Genomic DNA, 22,805 nt, shown 5'->3' on the forward strand with positions numbered 1-22,805 from the left:
GCAATTTCCCTGATCTGAATATTATACATTGAAATATCACTCTCTACCCCATAAATATGTGCAATTACAATGTCTCAATTTAAAGTTGAGATTTTTTTAAAGTATTTACATGATCATAAAGTCTTAATGTAAAAAAAAAAATTTACATTTACCTATTTGTTTATTTATTGGAGGGAGTGGACACCTTTAACTACTAAGCCATGTCAAAAAGTTAAAACAAATTCTGGACACCATTTAAACAATGAAGAAGGTGTAACCAGTCACTGGGAATAAAAGAGGAAGAGTCTGGGCCTAAGTAAACCCCATCTTCTGCAGTAGGGTTAGTAAATATTAAAAACCAAGACTAAGCTAAAACCAGAAAACAAGCTGAGACAGTCACACAGCAGTGTGGTGCTGTAAACAGACAAATGTCGGAAGAAAACAGTGGGAGAGGTCAACACTGCAGGACTAGAAAGAACAGGAAGGTGCTTTCCTATGGCAGCCTAGAGGTACCACTGCTGTTTCAGTCAAGTACTGGAAGTCTAGTGACACTTCACTTTGATAAATACTGAGAGTGAAGAAGTCTAGGAAAGCCACCCCTCCGAACCTGAACCAGCATGTGACAGATGTCCACGTGGCCAGCCTCCGCAGCAGCATGCAATGGGGAACGCTTACTCTGGTGTTCCATTTTGAAGTTGGGATCGATTCCATCAACTGTGAACAAACACGGTTTTACCAATTACTTCAGATGCAGTCATGATGCATTTACAGATACTCATAATGGCTGCTAGTACTCACAGAGACAATTATCTTCAAGACAAACAGCCAACTCTGGGGCCATGATGGAGTCACCACACCACTCTGCACTGTCTAGGGGGATGAGCCAGGTCTCGCTTCATAAGACGAATCCTAACCCTAACCCTATACCAGTCCCACATGAACCCTGATAGGCAATCTGTTCATCAGAGAGCCCTACTGTGCCTTTCCTAACTCCGGAGTTCTTTGCTTTCAAATGTTCCTGTCTTAGCCTCCTCAAGCTTATGAGAACAGTGACAAGGCCAAACAAAGCTCTAAAAACAGGCATGTCCCAAGGGGGTAGGAGTAAGGCCCTGAGAAAGGGATGTCCTTGTACGTGTACAGGTACGTACTTTTCTTCTTTTATTGGGGTGGGATGGGGGTTGTTTTGAAACAGTGTCTCCCTGTACCACCAGCTGGCCTGGATTTCACAGAGATCTGTCTGCCTCTGCCTCCAGAGTGTTGGTATTAAAAGAATACACTACCATGCCTGGCTTTTGAGTTGTTTTTTTTTTTAAAAAAAAAACAAACACAGGTCTCATTATGTAGTCTAGGCCAGCCTTAAACTTAAAAATCTTCCTGTCTTAACCTCACAAGTATTGGGCATTTTTCTAGCCATTTAATCAAGATAACAAGCAAGTGGCAGTGAACAACTTAGCACTACATGAGGTCCATAGAGAAATGCGTAAAATTGACATTCTAGTTAAAATTAAATGAAACACCCCCCTCCCCCCAACTCTAGCTTCTTTCATGATTTGCCATTACGCAAAGAGCTCTTTATTGACCCTTTTCAATTCAGAGAAGATGAACATTAGAGAAATCAAGCCTAGAACTATGAGCTTGGGCATCATATGGCCACTGGGCCAGGTCTAACAAGCACATTCTCAAGAACAAAAAAGCTAAGCCAGGAGGCTCAACTGTTGCCAGAGTGCAGAAGGTGCCCAGTTCCACTGAGTCTCACTCTGTACCACTGCTGCTCCTGTCAGTACAGAACCACTGGCTTCCTCATTGCAGCATACAGTTGCTTTTCCTGCATCTATGTTTCTGCTTGATTTAGTAGCCACTTCACTAATTCCTTTCTAAAAAGTAGAAATGCAGAGAATATTTCTAGTGCCATGGGGTGACTATGAACATCACGAACAGGCTGAACACCAGTAAGTGCTCACTTTCACAAACCAGAGGAATAAAAGAATTACAAACATCAAAAACAGTAAGATGGGGCTCATGAAAAAAGGAGTAACCAAAAAGACCACCCTGTGTTCTTTCTGGGGCCTCAGGCATGGCAACTCACCCAGCATGAGAAGCACCTTCTGCAGCTCGCCCTGCCTGGCAGAGAAGTACAGCTGCTTCGGATGAAAGCGAAGCTTCTTGGGTCTGTGAGAAGCAGAGGACAGCAATCAGTACCACCTTGGTGCACCTGAGAAGCTGAGGGCCCAGTAACAACTCCCTGTCAGTTCCTCAAGGTCAAGTACACCTAACCCACCCATCTTAAGTCTCTTACTATCAAAACAACACAGCAAGGAGTACAATTCAATGAAAGAGCATTTGCCAGCATGTGCAAAGTCCTGGAGCACTGCCAAAAACAAAACAAAAACAAAACACCAGAAACTCAAGCATGCCATGAGAATGCTGCACATGCCACTTTTGCACAACATGACAGAGAACCTACCCAGGGCATAGACAAGCTACAGCTCTGTAGAAGTCAGGGAGCCCTAAAGAATAATCATTTCCACAAAGCATGGCAAATGAGGTGCCAGCAAGATGGCCATGGTAGACTGTGAAACAGCTTAAGTGAAGACCGTTGCCATGGGGGTGACACTAGTTACCCTCTAGCAGCAAGGAAGGAGCCTGGGGTGGAAGTGTCAGGAAAAGTCTGGGGCCTAGTCAGTGAACAGAGACTATGGGTAGCAGGTGGGTCAGGCTAGAGACAGTGAGCAACAGTGATCTTGAGGAAGATCATCAGGGAGACTTGTCAGCATCAAGACTTTTCTGTTAAGTAAGAATGAGTAAACCACTTTCCTTCCATGGCAAGGTAGGCTTGAAGGTCACCCTAAGGAGGGTAAGGCTCTCCCCAAGGAGGGAGGATATGGGTGGTCCCTGGGCCAAAGGAAGGCTGCAGGATGCCGGGATTGGCAAGTCACTGGCAGAGTCACTTGGTCCAGCCCACACACAGCAGGGGTTGGTTGGGAAGGTGGCTGACAGGAGTTCATAGAGTGGCAGTAGTGTCGGCTCCAGTGGTCTTCAGGTGGCTCACCTGCTAGAGATCATAAGACTGTCCTTGCTCGGGATAACAATAGTCTTACCTCTTGCTCTTAGCATGAGAAAATGGTCAATAATTTGCAATAATTTACCCCAGATAGTGGGAAAGACACATGATCTTTTTCTTGGTTTGTTTTGAGACAGGGTCTCACTGTGTAGCCCTGGTTGACCTGGAACTAACTATATGTACTAGGCTGGCCTCAAACTCACAGAGATTCACCTGCCTCTGCTACCTAAGCGTTGAGATTAAAGGACATATGACTACTCAAAAATCTCGAAAGTACTAGGGACCCCTGGGGAAGAATATGACCCTGAATTATCTCTGAAAATACAGGCTAACTCTTACTTTTCTGAGTCCAGCGCGATTAGAGCACTTTCCAAAGTTTCCTTTCCAGGGCCCTGGGAAAGGCCAGAAGTCGGCCTTACAAACCCAGTTGGCCCTACAGGATCGAAGCCTTCTGGTGCCTGGGGAGCTGTGCTCTGCGATTTGTCATCCTCTGAGGCTCCAGCAATGCTTCATGGGGAGGAAATTATTGAGTTTCATTATTTGGAAAACATCTTTCTCGTGGAAACCAATGAAAGCATAAACTAGGACCTGCCTTAACCTGCCCACATACATTCCCTCTGAGTGGAGCCAATGGCCAGTCCACTTACTATCTGCAAGTCTGAAGGGAACTGCTGAAATGCAGAACCTATTCCCTGATAAATTAGATACTTCAGAAGTCAGGACAACACTCCTAGCATTTTCCACCCACTCACTCAAACCAGCTTTTAATAAACATGCTTCATGTTTTACTCATATGATCTGTTTCACACCCCAGAAGGAAGTCCACTGGAACTGTGACTTCCAGAACATTGAATTTACAGATTAATATGAAGGCACCTAGACCTGGGCCAAACAGTGCAGCAGGAACAGCCTACAGAAGATGACAGACTGCTTCAGGGTGTGGGGCCTACATTAGTGCCCAAACCACAAAAGTCTATGCCAGTCAAAGCACTGTGAAAACTGGTTCAGCACTGGTATATGACTTTACCAAGCCACGCCGAAAGAGACCTTTGTACAAATGGCATTAAATGAACATCAGTATTCCTTAGATATCAGGAACCACAATGAACAGCCGAGTTTGCTGAGAGTTCTGGATAAAGCATCAGAAACCAGTAACTAAAAAGGACATCTCTTCAGGGACTCCATGGAAAGGGTGGCCACAGCTACTTTGTTTAGTACCTGCCCGTGGTCGTGTCAGCCCTGCCCTCAGCGACCAAGCTCTTCTCCTGTCCAGGGACTGGGGTCACTGTGGAGGTTGTGTCTGCTTTTGCTATGGTCACCTCTTTGGCCTTGGACATCTCTTCCCCACAATGGGGACAGTAGCTGGCATTGTTGACTCGAGAGGCACAGTCCTTATGGAAACGGTGAGAGATGCTGCTCTCGGGCTGGCATTCCATGAAATTACCCTAGAAACAAAATGTGAAAATCATGTTTAAAAAGTGGGGATGGCCAAGGGTGGTTACACACGCCTTTAATCCTAGTACCCAAGAGGCAGAAGCAGGCAGATCTCTGAGTTCTGTCTATACAATGAGTCCAGGCCAGCAGGGTGACTTAATGATACTCCGTTTCGAAGCAACAAACAAAAAAACCCACCAAGGGTGACATTTGAAAGCTCTACTGAACCAGGCTGTGCAAGTAAGGGAAGCAGATGGAATTCCAGTTTTGGCCGAGTAACCAGCAGGAGAGAAACAAAAACACTGAGTTTGTAAGGAGCTCACAAGTTAAACAGAGGCCACAGAGGTCACCTCACTGCTGCCACTACCTCTCCTACCAAGTGACAAAGCTGGCTGAGGCCTCACAGCCAGCCACACTAAGCAAACAAGACAGCTATGCAAGAAAACAAGATCTGAAAAAAAAAAAAAAAGAAAAAGAAAACAAGATCCAGAAGCAGTCTCAGGAACAGCACACACTCTGCAAGACTGATGGACAGGTTAAGAATCAGAGCCCCCAAAGGGGCATTTTGGTAAGTCTCAGGCAGACAAGCACCAGTTAGAACAGCTATTCTTTCAGAGATCTAAAGACTGTGGAACTCACAGAAGCATACTTTTCTCAGCAGAAGCATAAAGAGGGTGTTTGAAGACTGTAGAAGACACAGGTACAGAATTCAAAGACAAGCTCTTAGAGCTGGAACAGAAGCTCCTGGTCTAGTACAAAGAGGAGCAGAAAGTTACCTGTTGGTACCTGAAGCTGCAGGTAAAATTAAGTGCAGGTGCTGGGTGTGGTGGTGCACGCCAGCACTCAGGAGGCAGAGGCAGGAGGATCTCTGTGAGTTCAAGGCTAGCCTGGTTAACATAATGAGTTCTAGGCCAGCTGGGGCTACAGAGAGACCAAAAAAGAAATTAAGTGCAGGTACCCATACAGGCTTCACAGATGAAACCTGTGGTCCTAGCGGATGTAGATATATGAGATGAATGTCCCAGGGACAACAGACAGGTCCCAGAGAGTGCAGCAGAGGAGGCACACCCCCCTCTATATTCAAGACAGGAGTTTACAGCACAAAACAAGGGAAGTTAGAGGCAAGAAGGCTCAAGAGCTGTGGTGAAGGGCTTGTGAAGCACTGGGGACCTCTATGAAGTAGGCCCCAGATAGGATGTGATGCTGGGAAGAGCCTTTCAGAGGTCTATTGAGGCCCGGCAGGCGGGCTGGGCTCTTACCGCCGTGCAGAAGTAGCCGCAGCCAGGACAGCACTGGTGCTTCACCATGCGACCCCGATGGTCTTCACACAGCACCAAGAGTGGTGCCTTGTTGGATGGGCGCATCAGCTCATACTTGACCACGCTGTTTGTACACCGGCCCAACTGCAAGCAGACAAGACCAGGGGTCAGTGACAGAGCTGTGAGGGGATAGCTTTTTTATCCACTGGGCACTGGAAGGAACCTGACACACAGAAGGTTCTCAGCAGGTCTGAGCTGACTTGTAAGAGCTATGACCCTTCAGAGGGAAGCCTAGATTCATGAACAGCATGAAGCACCTACCACAAACCTGTCAGCCCCAGGAACCTGAAGAAGGAAGTTACTACCTGCTGATAGCAGCAGGTAACCACATTCAAAGGGTTAGGAGAACCAAGGGTTCTGCTCAGCATAAATCAAGAAAAACATCAGGATGAGAAGAGAGCTAAATGAACATACTCCAGGTAGTAAATCCAAGACCATCACAAGGGACTACTAGGGAATGGTGCAGTGCACCACCAGGAGCTCCAGAGCAGCTGGAGTACCGATACATGGAATCAGAACTGAGGTGTAAGAAACAGAGAGCAACACCACCTCCTGGGAACTGCCCGAGGGATGTGGGCATTGGAGATCTGGAGAAGACCAAGATTCAAGAACAGTTGTCAAGGTAAACACAGAAGCCGCTTGGTGAGGCGTTCCTATGTGCTACCATATGCCACAAAAGAGTTGACTGTTTACTATGCAGACAAATGAGTGCTGGTTGACTGTGTGAAGTTTCTCTGGCAACCAATAAGCAAGCAAGCAAGTAAATAAACAAACAAAACAGCCCAATAGGAGAAAAAGATGAGTGGTAATTCACAAAAGGATTACTATAGATGCAACCCCAAATAAATGACAACGTTCAAATATGCTAATAATCAAAGAAATCTGACAGCCTCCAGCAGTTTTCTACTCTGCTGATGCAATGCCATTATTTATTTGGGCTGCAAATGCAGGCCAGAGACCATAAATACGATCTACAGAAAGGGACACAAGTCTGACTTCTGACCAAGTTTCTAGGCACTCTGAAATACAAATTTAAAAAGCTTTCAAATGTAAATTCTACTAAGACTCCACCTAAAAATGTCACTGAGTGTACCAGGGTGTATCCCAAAGGACAAAGCAACAGAAACAACAAACAGTCCCTGCCAGACCTGTGTCAGTGTGTGTTCGAATCATCCAGGAGGTCCCCTTTAAAGACAGCCTAGACGTCTCCCATATCCATGGGACAGAACTCAGAATGGGGAAAACCAGGGTATGTATTGTATATCCTGAGATACCATCCCAAAACCAACACTACCAAGTGATTTTCTATGAATCTTGGTCAGGGCCTGTGGACAGGAATCCTTTATAGATATTGATTTTGGGGGGATGGGGGAGGTGAGTTTTTGGGTTTTTTTTTTAATTAATTAATTAATTTTTTTATGTGTATGCATGTATTGCCTGCATGCAGGTAAGTGTACCCGTGTTGTGAAATGCCCGCAGAGGTCAGAAGAGGCTGCCGGATCCCCTGGGACTGGAGTTACGGGCAATTGTTAGCTGCCATGTGGGTGCTGGGATGCGAACCCGGGTCTTCTGCAAGAACAACCAGTGTTCTTAACCGCTGAGCCATCATCTCTCTAGCCCCAGAAATGAGTTATTTTAAAAAGGAAAGATGGCTCAGAAGTTAAAAGCATTGGGTGCCCTTGTACTGGACCTGGGTTCAGTTCTCAGCACCCATATGAAAGCTAACAACCATTCATAACTATAGTTCCAAGGGCTCTAACACCCTCTTCTGACCTCCTTGGGCATGCAGGCAATACACATGGTGGCGCACGCTTTTAATCCCAGCACTCAGGGGGCAGAGACAGGCGGATCTCTGTGAGTTCAAGGCCAGCCTGGTCTACATAGTGAGTTCCAGGACAGCTGGGGCTACAGGGAGACCCTGTCTCAAAAAGAAAAAAAAAAAAAAAAAGGAAACGTGATAAAGTATACAAAGATACAAAGAACAAACCCCTAATTTTGGAGTAAGTTTCATATATGCACTTAGTATCTGAATTGTTTTACAAACAATATGCATTATTTATATGGCCTTAAAAATGATTAAGGTGATGATTTTGTCCAATTGCTGAGATAGGAAAGACAACAGTGCTGGGAGTTAGGGGATGCTGATCAAACAGCACAACATAAGGTAGATGGTTGGAAAAAGCACTTCAAAGGAATAGCAATGGAACCTCATTAGAACTGAGAAAGAGAATAGAAACAGTTAATGAACACGGGCCCCTCAGTTTTACAGAGAGAGGAACAGGAAATGCCCAGAAGAAAGGAAAGGAGCCACCTGTTTCCTCACAAGATGGAACGCAAACAAATAGGTATGGCTTGGCAAAGCAGAGTTGACTCAAACCTGCTTCCCTACAGAATAAGACCAATTGTAGGATCTGAGGAGACTGGAGAGCTAGAGTCCACTCCACAAGAGAAATCAGATTTGTGACAAAAGTAGGCAAAGCAGAACCCCAAATATGCCCTCTACACGCTTGTTGCTACAAAGAGCTACAAATGGCAGGCTACCTGCTGTGTTACTACACTTTCTATTAAGAAAAGTTTTAAAAACAAAGACTGAGGTATAATGAAACCCCATGAGCCCACATCTTTTAAAAATTACTTTTAAAAAAGTCCACCCACCAGCCAGGCGTGGTGGCACATGCCTTTAATCCCAGCACTTGGGAGGCAGAGACAGGCGGATCTTTGTGAGTTCGAGGCCAGCTTGGTCTACATAGTGAGTTCCAGGACAGCAACCCTTTCTCAAAAAAAAAAAAAAAAAAAAAAACTCCACCCTGACCCTCCTGCTGGAAAAATGCATTTCCAGGTGAAATCATATTGTTTTGCCTATAAATAGTTCAGGTGTATTGCTAATGAGCTATATTTAGCATTACTTTAAGACAATCCTTCTAAGCAATAAAAGTTTCCCAAATTATGTGGCAACCCAGAGTTTGATGGCTCTTTTTTTCCCCTTGTTTTTCAGGACACCCACAGTGAATACATGGATCTTGCTGATCTCAAAACACATTTTCCTTTGCTCCTGTTTGTGCTACTCACCTATATAAGAACCTAGGTAATGCCTGCTACAGAACCTCTTTCTGACTTGGTTAGCTATACTAGCAAGATTCCCTTTCATATGGTTCTCTATACTCTCTAAGAATATGAGAAGAATATGGCAGTGGGGTCAAGATATGGTTCAAGCTGAGAGAAGCCTTCGAGCTAGGCTCAGGCAAGTCATCTGTGTCACAGCCCAGATAAGTCTGCAGTAAGGACTCTCCTCTATGACAAACCATCTGATTGTATAGAGAAGTAGCAAGGACAGAGACAGCCTCAGACCAGCCTAGCACCCTGGTCTCCTTGTTCAGGCTACATTGTCCAGCATAATGTCTGCCTATTGTAAACTCAGATGGAAGACCTTCAAGACAAAAGCCAACCAGCAAAAAATCAGAAGTAGGAGCACAGAGAAGGTGCCAGAGAGAATTAAGAGCAAGAAACAGTACCAAGAGACATTCTCAGATACATGATTATAGCAGCTCTGGTAGTGAAATAAGAAAAAAATGTCAGTTATATGAGACAGAACATTCTGTAATATAGTCCTAAAAACATTTCTCTCCCAAATTATTTTACTTGAGTAAGGACAGAAAGGTAGTACCCACCAATACCAAAAATGAGCTAAAAAATCTATACTCATCAGGAAAACAAAATACTTTTAAATAGACCTACAAAGATACCAATCCCATTAGTTAGGTAAGTTTAAGGTACATTAAAAAATAAAAATGGATAACAGTATGTTATCCTGTTTATATCTGTTATGTTTATGTTTAATGGCTCCAGAAAGGAAATACAAAGTAACCCAATATCTCCCCACACAATTTGTGCATACTGCCAAACATATCCTAAGAACTGGGGAACAAAACCATACATGAGCCCAGACGAGCCCAAACTGAGGAGGTGCCGGAAGAGGAATGTAGAGCAGAAGAGAACACACAAACTGATGATCCATCAGTGTGGAAACAAATGCAGTCAAAGATTCAGAGAGCCATCATTTAAAATTTTTATTATACTGATTGTGTGTATTTTTTATTATACTTACTGTGGGGGGGGGTTCTGAGCTACACACAAAAAACTACCCCACATTGCTCTGAGCAAAGCAGGGAATGGCTACCACTGTTGTCAGAAGTTAGAGCAGTGGTTCTGAAGGCAACATGAGACGACTCAGAACGTATGGGGTTTTTTTTCTATACTTCGGTAAAAGTTAAAAAGTGCCTTCCAGCCCAAATGCCACTTCCTTGTGTAGGAAGAGGGGTATCATTCTGACCCCCTAGCAAGAAGAATCTGAAAACCACATCAGAGCAAGGAGGCCCTCCAGCAGAAACTGTACATGAAGCCCAGCTTGGCAGCAGAAAGCAAAGAGCTTTTACTGACATGTCAACTGGGTTGGTTGCTCAAGGCTGATGTGGGCTGAGGCCATGTGCCCTGGGGCCCACAGCCTCAGGGAGCCAGCATGTGGCTGGGCTCAGGAGTGTGAGGCAGACAGAGATTAGGAGATACTTCCTTAGCAGGAAGTCTATAGGGATTCTTCTCACTTGATGAACAAAACCTAAGGCTGTGCACAGAGATCCCACTTTGCCTGGGGGAAGGGTTGGCAAAAACAAAAACCCTCTCTGCCTGGGGATGCATCATATAGTCCTGGCTAAGACTCTACAGACAGGTGGTCATCTTCTTCCTCCATATAGGTTGATCTTCCCCCAAATGGCAGGCAGCCTGAGATGGTTCAAGGGTAGTGAATCACCTGTTCCCAAAGCCTGGCCGCCAGTCACAAGCCACCCAGCAGCAGCAAGGGGCAGAGCATGAGGAGGACCCCTTCTCTTCAAGACAGAGGCACAAACAAGGCAGAAAGTCTGGAGTGAAACAAAACCATGAAAGTCAAGTATCCGCACAGCACTCAACCTAAGTAGAGGATCCCTGGAGCAGTGATCCTCTTCTGGGAGGAAGACTTTACTCCCCGCCTGCCGTCTAATCAACATTTGACAACATTTAGAGACATTTACAATAGTAACTAGAGGTTGAAACTAGTATCTACTGGTAAGAGACCAGAGAGACACTCTTAACTATCCAAGAGCCAATAAGATATGCCTCCCCGGGGCCGGAGAGATGGCTCAGTGGTTAGGAACACTGGTTGTTCTTCCAGAAGACCTGGGTTTGAATCCCAGCACCCACATGGCAGCTAACAACTGTCCGTAACTCCAGTTCCAGGGGATCCAACAGCCTCTTCTGTCCCCCACCGGCCTTGCACAACACGGATGCACTTACCTACATGCAGGCAATACACGCACACACATAAAATAAAAATTTTAAAAATATATACATTTAAAAAAGATATGTCTCTCCACAACAAAGAATTATTTGGTCCACAAAATGAATTATGCTGAGGTCCTGCACTTCTTTAATCCCAGCACTCAGGAGGTAGAGGCAGGCAGAACTCAGTGAAGTGGCCAGCCTGGTTTACACAGCAAGTGTTATGTTAGGCCAGCTCAGACTACAGGGAAACACTGTCTCAAAAAAAAAAAAAAAGTGAACTTACTATCAAAAGAAGAAGCAACAAAGAAAATTTCAAGTTACCCAAGTGTTGAATTACAACCTGGGTGCCTGTAGAAGGTCAATGCAAATGACAGAAATAAAAAACACTGTAGCAGGCTGGGTGTGGTAGCACAAAACTTTGATCCCAGGAGAGGCAGGCAGGATCTCAGTGAGGTCAAGACCAGTCTGGTCTATATAGTGAATTCTAGGCCAGCTGTGGCTACAGAGAAACCTTGTCTCAAAAAGATAAAAAAACAAACAAACAAACAAACAAACTATATAGAAAAAGAAAAAAAACTGATGTTAACAAGAGGGTAAAGCACTGTAGTAAAGGCAAGTAAGTATACTCAACAAAGGGGGTAAAGAAGGCTGAACTGCCCCAACTGAAATTTTTCAACCCAAATGCTCCAAAATCAAACTATTTTTGAATACCAACTCTTTTGACTAGCTATGTGCCTCCACAAAGGTGACCTGTTTTCAAGAGACAAAAGATGGCCTGAGAGGAATGGCTCCAGGCCAAAGCTGAGACAGAGAAGACAGCAGTGACCTCAACACAACACAAGGCACCACCAGACACCCACAGACAGCACATAAACACAACCAGTTGCAATCAGGTGTAGAGAAACGAACCATGCCACTAGACAGGAAATGAGGCGTCTGGGTGAGGGTGATTCTCCCTGGGCAGAGAGTCCACAGCACCTTAGGGTCATTCAGGAACTCTTCGCATGGATTGCTGGGCTTCTGTTAATACAGACCCCACTTAAAAGTCCATTGCTAACAAAAGTAACACTACATAGCACGGTGATAGCACCAGCAAAAAAGGCCTTGCTGGGGCTACGTTCACCTGAATTTCAGGTGCTCTGACACTCCTGAAAGTGACCAAGGATCCTAAAGAACGTTTGTTCATGTGGGTTACAATGATATTTACTATATTAGAAACTGAAAAGGGAAAAAAGTATCCCTCAACAGATGAGTGGCTAACAGAAATGTGGTACATTTACACAATGGAGTTCTATTCAGCAGTAAACAAAGATGAAATTATAAAATTTGCTGGTAAATGGATGGATCTAGAAACATACTAAGTGAAGTAACACAGACTCAGAACGATGTATGTTCTCCCTCATATGTGGCTCCCAGAACCAAATTCTTTTAAATTCCAGGTCCTTTTAATAAGAAGATATTATGCAGCAGTCCCTTCTGCATGAAATAAGTACCATCATCACGACTGCGGCTGAGCCTGATCGCTAAACATAGCCACAGTTGGGCTTGCTGACGGTTGTGCTCATTCATCAAAGGAGTGCCAAGCAGGGTCACTGGACCCTCACCTGAGTATCCAGCCACTCTTCCCAGTCCAGCCTTGGAAGACAAAAGAAAAATGGGGAAGAACCCAGTAGAGGGATGCTTTTGGAAACCCTTGTCAAGAAACTCCAATGGACTCTCAAATGAACATTTGAAAATTGCCCTGTTCTGACTTTTTTCTAAAAATGTCTAGAACTTGTAATGCTAATTATTCTTGCCTTTACTTCTCCTTCACATCTATTCACCAGTCAAGGACTTCTTTTCCCCCTACAGACAAGAGTTATGTAATTTGGGAGTCTTTTAGATATACCCACTGAAGGGGCACTCCAATTGCCTCACCCTGCATCCCTGTTCAGCATGGAAGAAATCAGAGCGGTCTGTGTCCCGATTCCCTATTGGCAATTTGGGTAACCCCTTCAGAGGATTACCCAAATAAGAATAGGATAAGAATAGGAGGTAGGAATTGGCTAGGCAGTTAGGGTAATAAGACCCCAAAGAAATGTGGCTGGTTTCTTGGCTAAAAGTCAAAATGTCTTTGGGCCTGTTAGCAACATACTCTAAGGAATGTTGGAGGGGAGGGAGTGGGCATGGATTTGATCAAAACACCTTATATATATGTAGGAAATTCTCAATAAAGGTTTTGTAAAAATTAAAAAAGAAACTTAATTATTTGAGAGAGAAAGAGATAAATATGGGGGTATGGGTGGGGTTTTGTGTCAGAAGACAACTTTGTAGAGTTGGTTCTCGCCTTCCAACTTTTATGTGGGTTCCAGGGATGGAACTCAAGTCACCAGGTTTGGGTAACCCTCAATTTATTTTAATATACCAATAAGTCTATCACATGTTAATACAAAGAACATACTTTATTGCAAAAATTATTTTCAAAACAAAATTTTATGAGTAAGATTGTTCTCTATTACTGCAAAACTCTTTAATGTCTAATAAAATAATATCTACTTCCACAGGTAAAAGCTGATAACTGTGGGCATTCTTTTCTAATACTAAATCAAATTACATAAATAGTAGATTTTCTGGTTGAGACAGGGTCTCAATATGTAACCTACGCATCTTAGAACTCACAACGTAGTTCAAATTGGCCTCAAACTCACTCAATAATACAGGTTAGCCATGAATTTGTCATCCTCCTGCCTTAGCCTCCCAAATGCTAGAATTACAAGTATGTGCCACCATATCCAGTTTGATACACAGTGGTTTTTTTGTTTTGTTTTGGGGTTTTTTTGGTCTTTTTGAGACAGTGTCTCTCTGTAGCCCCAGCTGCCCTGGAACTCATTATGTAGACCAGGCTGGCCTTGAACTCACAGAGATCCATCTGCCTCTGCCTCCCAAGTGCTGGGATTAAAGGTGTGTGCCACCACACCTGGCATTTTTTTTTTTTAATTTTATGTGTATGAGTGTATTGCCTGCATGTATGTGAGTGCACCCATGTCATGTAATGCCACGGAGGTCAGAAGAGGGCTTCAGATTCCCCTGGAACTGGAGTTAAGGATGGTTCGTAGCCACCATGTGGGTGCTCAGAATTGAACCCTGGTCCTCTGTGCAAGAACAATCAGTGCTCTTAACTGCCGAGCCATCTCTCCAGCCCCCATAGTGTTTTCTTAAAGATCTGTTGTAATATGGAATCTCAAACCACTATCAATTAACTTTCAGTGCTGATACATTAACATCCAATGGTGAGCTTGCACTCAGAATGGCTTTCACCCCTGCATAACTGTAACATTTAAGTGACTACAACTCAGCACTCAATGGTACTGGTATTCCAAATGTATACTATATGGAAGACTGAGGGAGAAAATTCACATAACCTCTAGTGTCTTTTGACCTGCGGACACCTCCTCTGCCCTATGAAAGAGTCAATAGGTTCTATAAACCAAGTGTTTTGCTTAGCAAGCTAGACTGGCAAGCAGTGGACAGATGTCTTTCTTCTCCAGCTAGGATTCACCCACTTGCTTCAATCACCACAAACAAACTTGACTATGGATGTTCCGTAGGAGGGGAGGGGCAGACAGAGCCAGTCATGTCTTCCATCCAACCTGCTGACCCAAGTGGTACATGGGGGAGGGTAAGAATAGAGACAGGGGAAGCCAGAGAGAAGGGTGGCTTTCAGCATCTTGAGCCACCGCCAGAAGGTCACAGAGACCCGGCCGAAATGTAGGAGGGAAGCCCATTCATACCCACACTTCTGTAAGTAACCCCCCTCACCCACTGATCTGTACAGAAACCCAGTAAGTTCGTTGATTCCCCAAACTGTAGTTTCGAGAAATTATACCTTGTTTTGTCATAAGGGCAGTGGGGAGGAAGGGGCCAGAAGCCACACGTACCTCCCAGAAGTAATTTTTAGCATCACCAAGTTTAAGGCTTAAACCCACCAAAAGGAGAACAAGACAATTTCAGAAGCTGATGGAGAACCAATTTGATGTCTTAAGGAATGTAGACATGGTGAGATCATACATCTGCACTGCTTTGCCTCTAAAAGATATACAGCTAGGTAATGAAGCAGATGAGGTATTTCAGACAATAAATGCAGAATCCATGCCAGAACTAGAGCACCATTTTGAAATCTCCAATGCATGATGATCAAGGTAGGCAACAGACATCGGCAGCTGCTAACATCAGAAAAAAGGGCATCAATCTTATGGTCAGTCTTAACTTAGACTTCCCAAAGTCTCGCAAAGAAACTGGGCTGATCTAGCCTTGGCTCCATATCAAGTTGCAATTTTCTCAGAAATACAAAAAGACCTGACAAACTGCAACCTGAGTGCAGGGAACTAGATAGTGGGAACCTCCAAAGCCAAGCAGCCTGGGAAGGGATGAAGGATTTATTTCTTGACCCTGACAGTTCTACCAGAGGGCACTTGAGATGTAGTTACCAAATCAAGATTTAGTTTTGCAACAAAACAATTTATGACACATATAATTCAGAAAAGACTACGAGTTTCAAAGACCACTGAAGGAAGGAGAGAGAGAGAAGCAAATAATACCCAGTGCACGGCAGAGGCCAGAGCACAATGCTCTGCTCTGAGAAGAGAGAACTGTAGCTTTGCATTCTGCCTTTCCACTGCAGGGGCACCACACCACTCCAGCAGATGATGGAGCTTCAACTGAAACAATGAAATCTAGCCACAAAAGGCAGAAGAAACTGATAGAAATACAAAATTTGAACTTGTAATGAAGTCATGAACTCAGGAAGTGGTCAATAAGGAGTTAAACTTTCAAGCAAACAGCTGATGGAGAGGGACAGGAAGCCACCACAGAAATCCTGTCACTTCAGTATCCCCTCTGCCTCACAGTACATGCTACAAAGCATCCTTGTCAAGATTAAATCATAAAAGTCTTCAGTTAAAAATCTACCCATGTCTTGAGATCTAGTTTTCAGGCTACGGGAACTAAGGAAAATGACTTAGATAGCGTAGGAAGGCTATCAGCTAAATCCAGAATCCAGGATGAATTTCACCATAGGTCAGTGGCACAGGAAACCAGAGAAGAGGTGGCACAGAAACATTCTGAATCTTCTAATCCAGAGATACAAAAGGTTCTGGAGACTTTACAACAAATATGAGCAGATTCTGTTCAGACCCAGGAGAGGGGAAAAAATGTTAAAAAGCCAACCAGAGTGAGACAAAGCCAAGTACTGGTTTTTTACCCAGGGAAAAGACGCAGGCTAGAAACGTAAGACAAATGGATATTAAACTCAGAAAAGATAAGCTTTGAAACTGAAATATGATTTCACTGAATCTTCCCTAACACCCTTGTCAGGACAACAAGAGAACCAGTAGCTTTCAAACTATGGTCCCTGTACCACAGCATAGTAGGAATTAGGAGTTTTTTTTAAAAAAAGAAACAAGGCCAGATGTGGTAGCATACACCTTTAGTCCCAGCACTCAGGAGGCAGAGGCAAGCAGATATCTGTGAGTTCAAAGCCAGCTTGGTCTACATAGTGAGTTCGAGGCCAGCTGGGGCTACAGGGGGACCTGGTCTCAAAAAGACCAAAAAAAAATATCAAAACAACAAGGAACAAGAACAGCTGGATAAGTCTCCAGCAACATCCACCTTTCACAGTCAGCTGACCCCACACCATACAAAAACACTAGGTTCTCCCATTAACTGCCAGAGCCTATAATGTGGCAGCTCAGGACTGACCTTTGGAACCAACTCTATTCCTGCCCTTTCTCTGGTGCCAGTGACCTAGACATAGGACCTGGTTTTTCTGCCCTCTTCTGTGAAACATGAGGAGACTAGCGGGGCGTGGTGGCGCATGCCTTTAATCCCAGCTCTTGGGAGGCAGAAGCAGGTGGATCTCTGTGAGTTTGAGGCCAGCCTGGTCTCCATTAGCGAATCCAGGCCAGCTGTGGCTATAGGGAAACCTTGTCTCCAAAAGACCAAAAAGAAAAGAAAGAAAAAAAGAAAGAAACATGGAGACCGTAGGGGCATCACCCGATTCTAAAACATGAATTAAAGCTATTGAGTTAAATCTCAATACTTTGGAGCCACTTGGAAGATCAAATGGACTGGAAACCCCACTGGAATGACCGTCACAAGTCCCCAGCAGGGAGTAGATAGAATCTAAGTGCCATGTACTGACCTAGACCTTCTCCCAAAGAACAAGTGGTCGGGTACAGCCCAGCAGAAGCCACCAAGAGCCATGTGACCACAAGCAGTACTTCCCTCAGTAGAACATCAACAAACTTGCTGCTTGACCCTTGCCCTTGCCCAACAGGAACCAAGTAGCTTGATGAGCTTTTTTTTAAAAAAAAAAAAAAAAAAAAAAAAAAAAAACTTGCTAAAAAGAAGTGGAGGAATTCTTAGATGCATTCTCTCTACATGCTGTCTACTCCTTCCAATCAAAAGAGGCAAGGATGAAGGGGTTCCAACGTCCTTGCAGGTCTGTGTCAGACAGGGCAAGAGAAAAGTGAAGTAACCATAGATCACAGGTGTTTGGGGCCTGCTGGGCCTATCCCAGACAGGGGCACCTTGGAGCAATTCTCCTGTCTTAATTTATTCACTTCTGAGTACATATAGCAAGACTGTAAAGACCTTCATAAAGGCATGGAAATGAAACAAACAGGCCACCTTCATCCAATCACGGTTTATATTCTATCTTCCTTTGGAATTCATGTTCTAACTTTATAGTTCTGGGTATCTCATTATTTATCTGCTTCATCAGTTTTGTGGAAAGTCTGTGGAGGCTCCCTGGTATATGACACTACTGACTGATGTTTAACAGGACTCTGCTGCATGACAGTTCTTTTTGCAATTTTAAGTAAAAATGAACATGCTTACTTCATGATCCACGCTCTCGGTGGCCATGCACTGGTTGTTGGCCAGGGTGCTGATCTCGCGGCTCTTGGAGGTTTCCATGCGGCAGCTGCAGAGAGGCACTTCCTGGAGGCCATCCGTCTCCAGCACATCAGGACCATTGGTCAGCCCTAAGTCACACAGACACGCATCAGCTCATGCAACCCTGACCTACAAAGAGTTGTCCAGAGAACAATCAATTACAGTATTTACAGTGATCTCATACGCATGGAAATTACACAACAGCTCGGCTCAGTGGAAGATGTTGACACACCTCTTGTCACCCACCTAGATGGGATATGAAGGAGCAGGCTGTGTCTCACCCACAAGCATGATACCTACCAAATCAACCAAGAACTACTTATTAATGTGTTCTCAGGGCCCAGGCTGTAGGTCAAAGGAAGAGACTGCATGTTCATCAACAACTCCTAAATCTGGTTTTCAAGCAAGAAAGCATTTGCTACATATTGAGAACCTGTTTTCCTCATTTGGTTCTAAAATTATGCCCATAAAAAGAAATTCAATAACAGTTTATTACCTAGAATATTATTTACTATCCAAAGAACCTATATATATTAGACTGAGAAGGGGGAGAAATGGGGAAAACAAAGAAATACAGAGACTAATCAGAATCACAAGTGTTCATAATAACATAGTACCTAACACCACAGTGAAGACCAAAGAGGAGACAAGCAGTGAAGCCTAGGCAAAGCCTGAACACAGCAAAGCTGAGCCCAACCTCCCCACTCCTGGTAGACATGCAAAATCAAAGGCAGGATGAAGGGTGGCAGCTGCCAAAATGACACTGACAAGTAGCTGCAAGGACTGCTGCTTCCAAAGGAAGCTGGTGCTGGGCACACTCTCTTCCTTGTGAGACACGGCAGAAATAAAAGGTGAATCCAAGTTTCAAGGGTTATTACATCTCTAAAACAATTAACCCATATTCACATCTAAAACTAGGCTACTAAAGCAAGTCTCACTAAGACCATGCCAGTAAAGGCCACCTGGGCCTTGCTTATCTCACAAAAACAAATTTTGAACTATTTCTTATGAATGCAGTGATTACAGAAAAATCAAATTTCAGGTCAGTCAGTCAGAACAGTCAAGTAATTTACTGAGGAACTTACCAAGAGAACAAGTAACTGTAATCAAATAATTATTTTTCTGGCTGACTTTCAGTTTGTTCCACACACGCTTTCCCTGAAAGAAATCTCTCAGGTGTCCCGGAACTGCTTCTGGTTTGGAGTTCAATCCACAAATCACTTAAACTCTATACATATGCACAGTGCTTCAGTTGGCCCACAGCAACACTATGCTGAACCCAGGTGTCACTTTCACCTCTGGAAGGTTCACCTCTGCTAGGCTGGTAATCTGATATGGGTCCTAGCCAAGAGGGAACCTAGTTTCTAAAGAGGGCTAATAGATAAGGGACAGAACTCAGGATATAGCTCAGTTGGTAGACAGTTTGCATACCATGCTTCATGAAGCCCTGGGTTTATACCAGACACAATGACTGTGGTAATCACAACACTTAGGAGACAGAGGCAAGAGGATAAGAAGTTCAAAGTCAATACTGACTACATAGTGAAGTTAAGACCAACCTGGGCTACATCCTCTCTCAATGAAAATTTAAACGCTAAAAAATAAATGAGACAAGGTGAGCCATAAATCTCTATGAAAAAAGGAGCCTGTGACATATAAATTCTAGATGCCTGGCTTTCCTCAAGTAACCACACCCAAAAGATGAAGAAATACTAGGAAAACTCAAATCAGAATCACTAAAATATAAAAGCGTGTCCACTAAAGGGTTCCTGCTCAGCAGTTTGGTTTATAATGGGCAAACAGACACAAATGCCCAAAGAAGTTGTCAGGAAACTGTCTTCTGCCAAAACAACCACATGTGGCTGAAGTAAGATAGAGAGTTCAGGGTCTACACTCCTGAGCAATACTGTCAGAACACACATCTACATGGACTTGGATATGCTTCAATCCCCAGAAGTGAGGAACTGCAGAGACATCAAGAGAAAAGACAGATAAGACTTCCATGCACACAACCTCTTCTTTGAGCTCTCCTGATCACCTACACTACCACTGTCCTTGGCTACTATCTTTTCCCAAGCTTAAGTCCTCAGCCTCCCATTACCTCCACAAAACTACAAACAGAGATAATAGAAAAAGAAGACAACGCAAACAAGGATTTCTGACCTCAGCATAAATATTCTCCTAGGTCCAAGACCCTCTTAAATCAAGACTGGATTAGCCACTGCATGCACTGGCCAGGCTCAGCAGACTCCCAAGATCCTTGCACATGTCTGAAAACCAGCTCTCCCATGATCTCCCTTTGGGCATCTCAACTCCACACTTTAAGCATGAACACAAGTGAATAATACTACTTTTCTTCAAGATGTTAATTCTCTAAGTCAAAAGCATGTACAAACCAATCACTGTGATCAACCACAGGTAGGTTACCTTGAGAGGCCAATCTATATAGAACCCAAAGAAAGCCTCCACAGAGTGGCAGTGTTTTCCCTGTGTTTATAACCTGGATCCCACAACTATGGCCCGTGTTCCCACTCTTGAGTCTTTTTACATCTGAATTACATTTACCATTTCTAACGTTTACTTTCTACAGAGACAGAACAGTCATGTTTTAGGTAGGGACGCTCTTAAATGCTTACTCACCAGCAACAGGGCAGGGTTTTCTGCTACACAGTGTGGAAGCTGATTTGATAGAGTACTTTTCTTGCTTACAATCAATGTCCACTAAAAGTTTAGTTAAGTATTCTAAAAGTTTAGAATACTTAAACACAGTTATATTTAATCTAGTATGGGAAGCACAAGTTTCCTACAAGGGTTATATCTGTGCGCTACTTGGTGTGAGAAAAAGGGGAGAAAAAAAAAAATCACTTCTTTGGTCAAACCCAAAATTCACATGAAAAGCAAAAGATGTTGTTTCCCAAATTATACAAAAATAAATCACCCCCCTTAAGCATTCAAAATCCTAATAAACTAGTTATTAGGATTAAAATGTGATTCATTAAATCCCTACAGTAACAACACAACACTATACTTGCAAAAATATACCAGTTGGGTTATATATTTCCCCACCACATTTTATTTCATGAAAGCTTTCCAAAAACTCATCACTTAGTACTTCTCCACTGTTAGGTTTTTAAGTGGTTTAAAGAAAGCACCAGGGGCTGGAGAGATGACTCGGCAGTTAAGAGCACTGACTGCTCTTGCAGAGGACCTGGGTTCGATTCCCAGCACCCACATGGCAGCTACAAACCGTCCTTAACTCCAGTTCCAAGGGAATCCGAAGCTCTCTTCTGACCTGTGCGGCACTGCACGACACGGGTGCACTCACATGCATGCAGGCAATACATTCATACACATAAAATAAAAATAATAAAATTTTAAAATTAAAAAGAAAGAAAGGAAGCAGATAGAAAAAAAGTGAACGTAAGCCACCAGATTCAGGCATAGATCTTCCGCCGGCAGCTGCTGTTGCACCTGTGACTGATGGTGTTGCTCTGCTGCAAGCACACCTGAGAGCCATCAGTTTAAGACAAGCCAGAAGACATGCTGCAACCAACCAAAAATAAAATCAGAGACCACCCAAAGGCCCATTAAATTCTGAGACAAGTTAAAAAAAGGGTAGCATCTTTTTGTCAGGGATTCTGCACACAAGTGTATCTGACCCACAATAGGGAAAACATTGTGAGGCATGATTACTAAGCACCCCAAATTTGGCATAAAGCACCAGCTACTTTGCTCTTAGAGGGCTCCTATACTTTCAGCCTCTCACTTGAGTCAACAGTGATCTGGCAAATGCTGCTTTGCATTATATCTGTTCAATCACCTTGAAGTAATGCACTTTATCAAACTGCTCATTAATATCCACAAGGGGGCATCAGACTAACATAGAGGACGCTAGACCAGCAAACAGCAAGATACTGCAGTCATGCTTCAACACCAACCTTCATTTTCTGTCTGGGAAGACAGAATTCCTCTGACACGGAGATCCAGGGAGTCCAAAGAAACTTCCATATACCCGGTGCTGTCTCCCAGAGCGTTCTGCTCAGTTGGAGACAACTTACAAGTCTCGGAACCTACACACAGAACATACACATCATGAGAACTGCCCAACAGCCACATACATCCAGAGCACTCCAGGAAAGACCAGAGAAATGCCTCAGGTGGATAAAAGTGCCTGCTACCAGGCCTGATGACCTGAGTTCAATCCCTGAAACTCACATGGTGGAAGGAGACAACCAACTCCTACAATATGTCCTCTAACCTCCAAACATGCACCATGAAACACACATAAACACACACACACACAAAAATTAAAAATATAAAAATTTAAAAGATCTTTCCAGGCAAGAGGCCAGTTCCCAGGAAAGAGGAAAGAGACAAAATATAAGGAACCCTTTAAAACGCTAACTGAAACACCTACTTACCTGGCCTACTACTTCAGTTTCCACTTTCATTTTATTCCCTGTACATCATCTTGTTAATTCCTCATGTCTATCCAATATGATAAGAAGTAGACTACATGGAGCCAGGTGTGGCACTTGGGAGGCAGAGGCAGGCAGAGCTCTGTGAGTTCGAGGCCAGCCTGGTCTACATAGAGAGTTCCAGGCCAGCTGGGTCTAAAGAGAGACCCTGTCTCAAAAAGACAAACGCCGGGCGTGGTGACGCACACCTTTAATCCCAGCACTCGGGAGGCAGAGGCAGGCGGATCTCTCTGAGTTCAAGGCCAGTCTGGTCTACATAGTGAGTTCCAGGACAGCTGGGGCTACAGG

At 43.9% G+C, this 22,805-nt stretch overlaps 1 protein-coding gene across 11 annotated transcripts in view; it reads right to left on the reverse strand.

The window, feature by feature from the left end:
* Ehmt1 (euchromatic histone lysine methyltransferase 1) overlaps positions 1-22,805 on the reverse strand; it is a 100,653-nt gene that overhangs the window by 42,387 nt on the left and 35,461 nt on the right. For 6 of the 11 annotated variants that reach the window (XM_029562556.1, XM_029562554.1, XM_029562555.1 and 3 more), the window contains exons 8-14: positions 21,978-22,109; positions 17,983-18,128; positions 5,734-5,877; positions 4,259-4,485; positions 3,380-3,547; positions 2,066-2,148; positions 587-693 (exon numbers count right to left, since the gene is read on the reverse strand). In XM_029562556.1, coding sequence (XP_029418416.1) covers positions 587-693; positions 2,066-2,148; positions 3,380-3,547; positions 4,259-4,485; positions 5,734-5,877; positions 17,983-18,128; positions 21,978-22,109 — 1,007 coding nt within the window. The remainder of the gene's footprint in view (positions 1-586; positions 694-2,065; positions 2,149-3,379; positions 3,548-4,258; positions 4,486-5,733; positions 5,878-17,982; positions 18,129-21,977; positions 22,110-22,805) is intronic. The other 5 variants (XM_029562562.1, XM_029562559.1, XM_029562558.1 and 2 more) reach the window with 2 other exon arrangements.

This window comes from Nannospalax galili, unplaced genomic scaffold, assembly GCF_000622305.1.
Source record: "Nannospalax galili isolate Female #2095 unplaced genomic scaffold, S.galili_v1.0 scaffold35, whole genome shotgun sequence".
Taxonomy (NCBI): Eukaryota; Metazoa; Chordata; class Mammalia; order Rodentia; family Spalacidae; genus Nannospalax; species Nannospalax galili.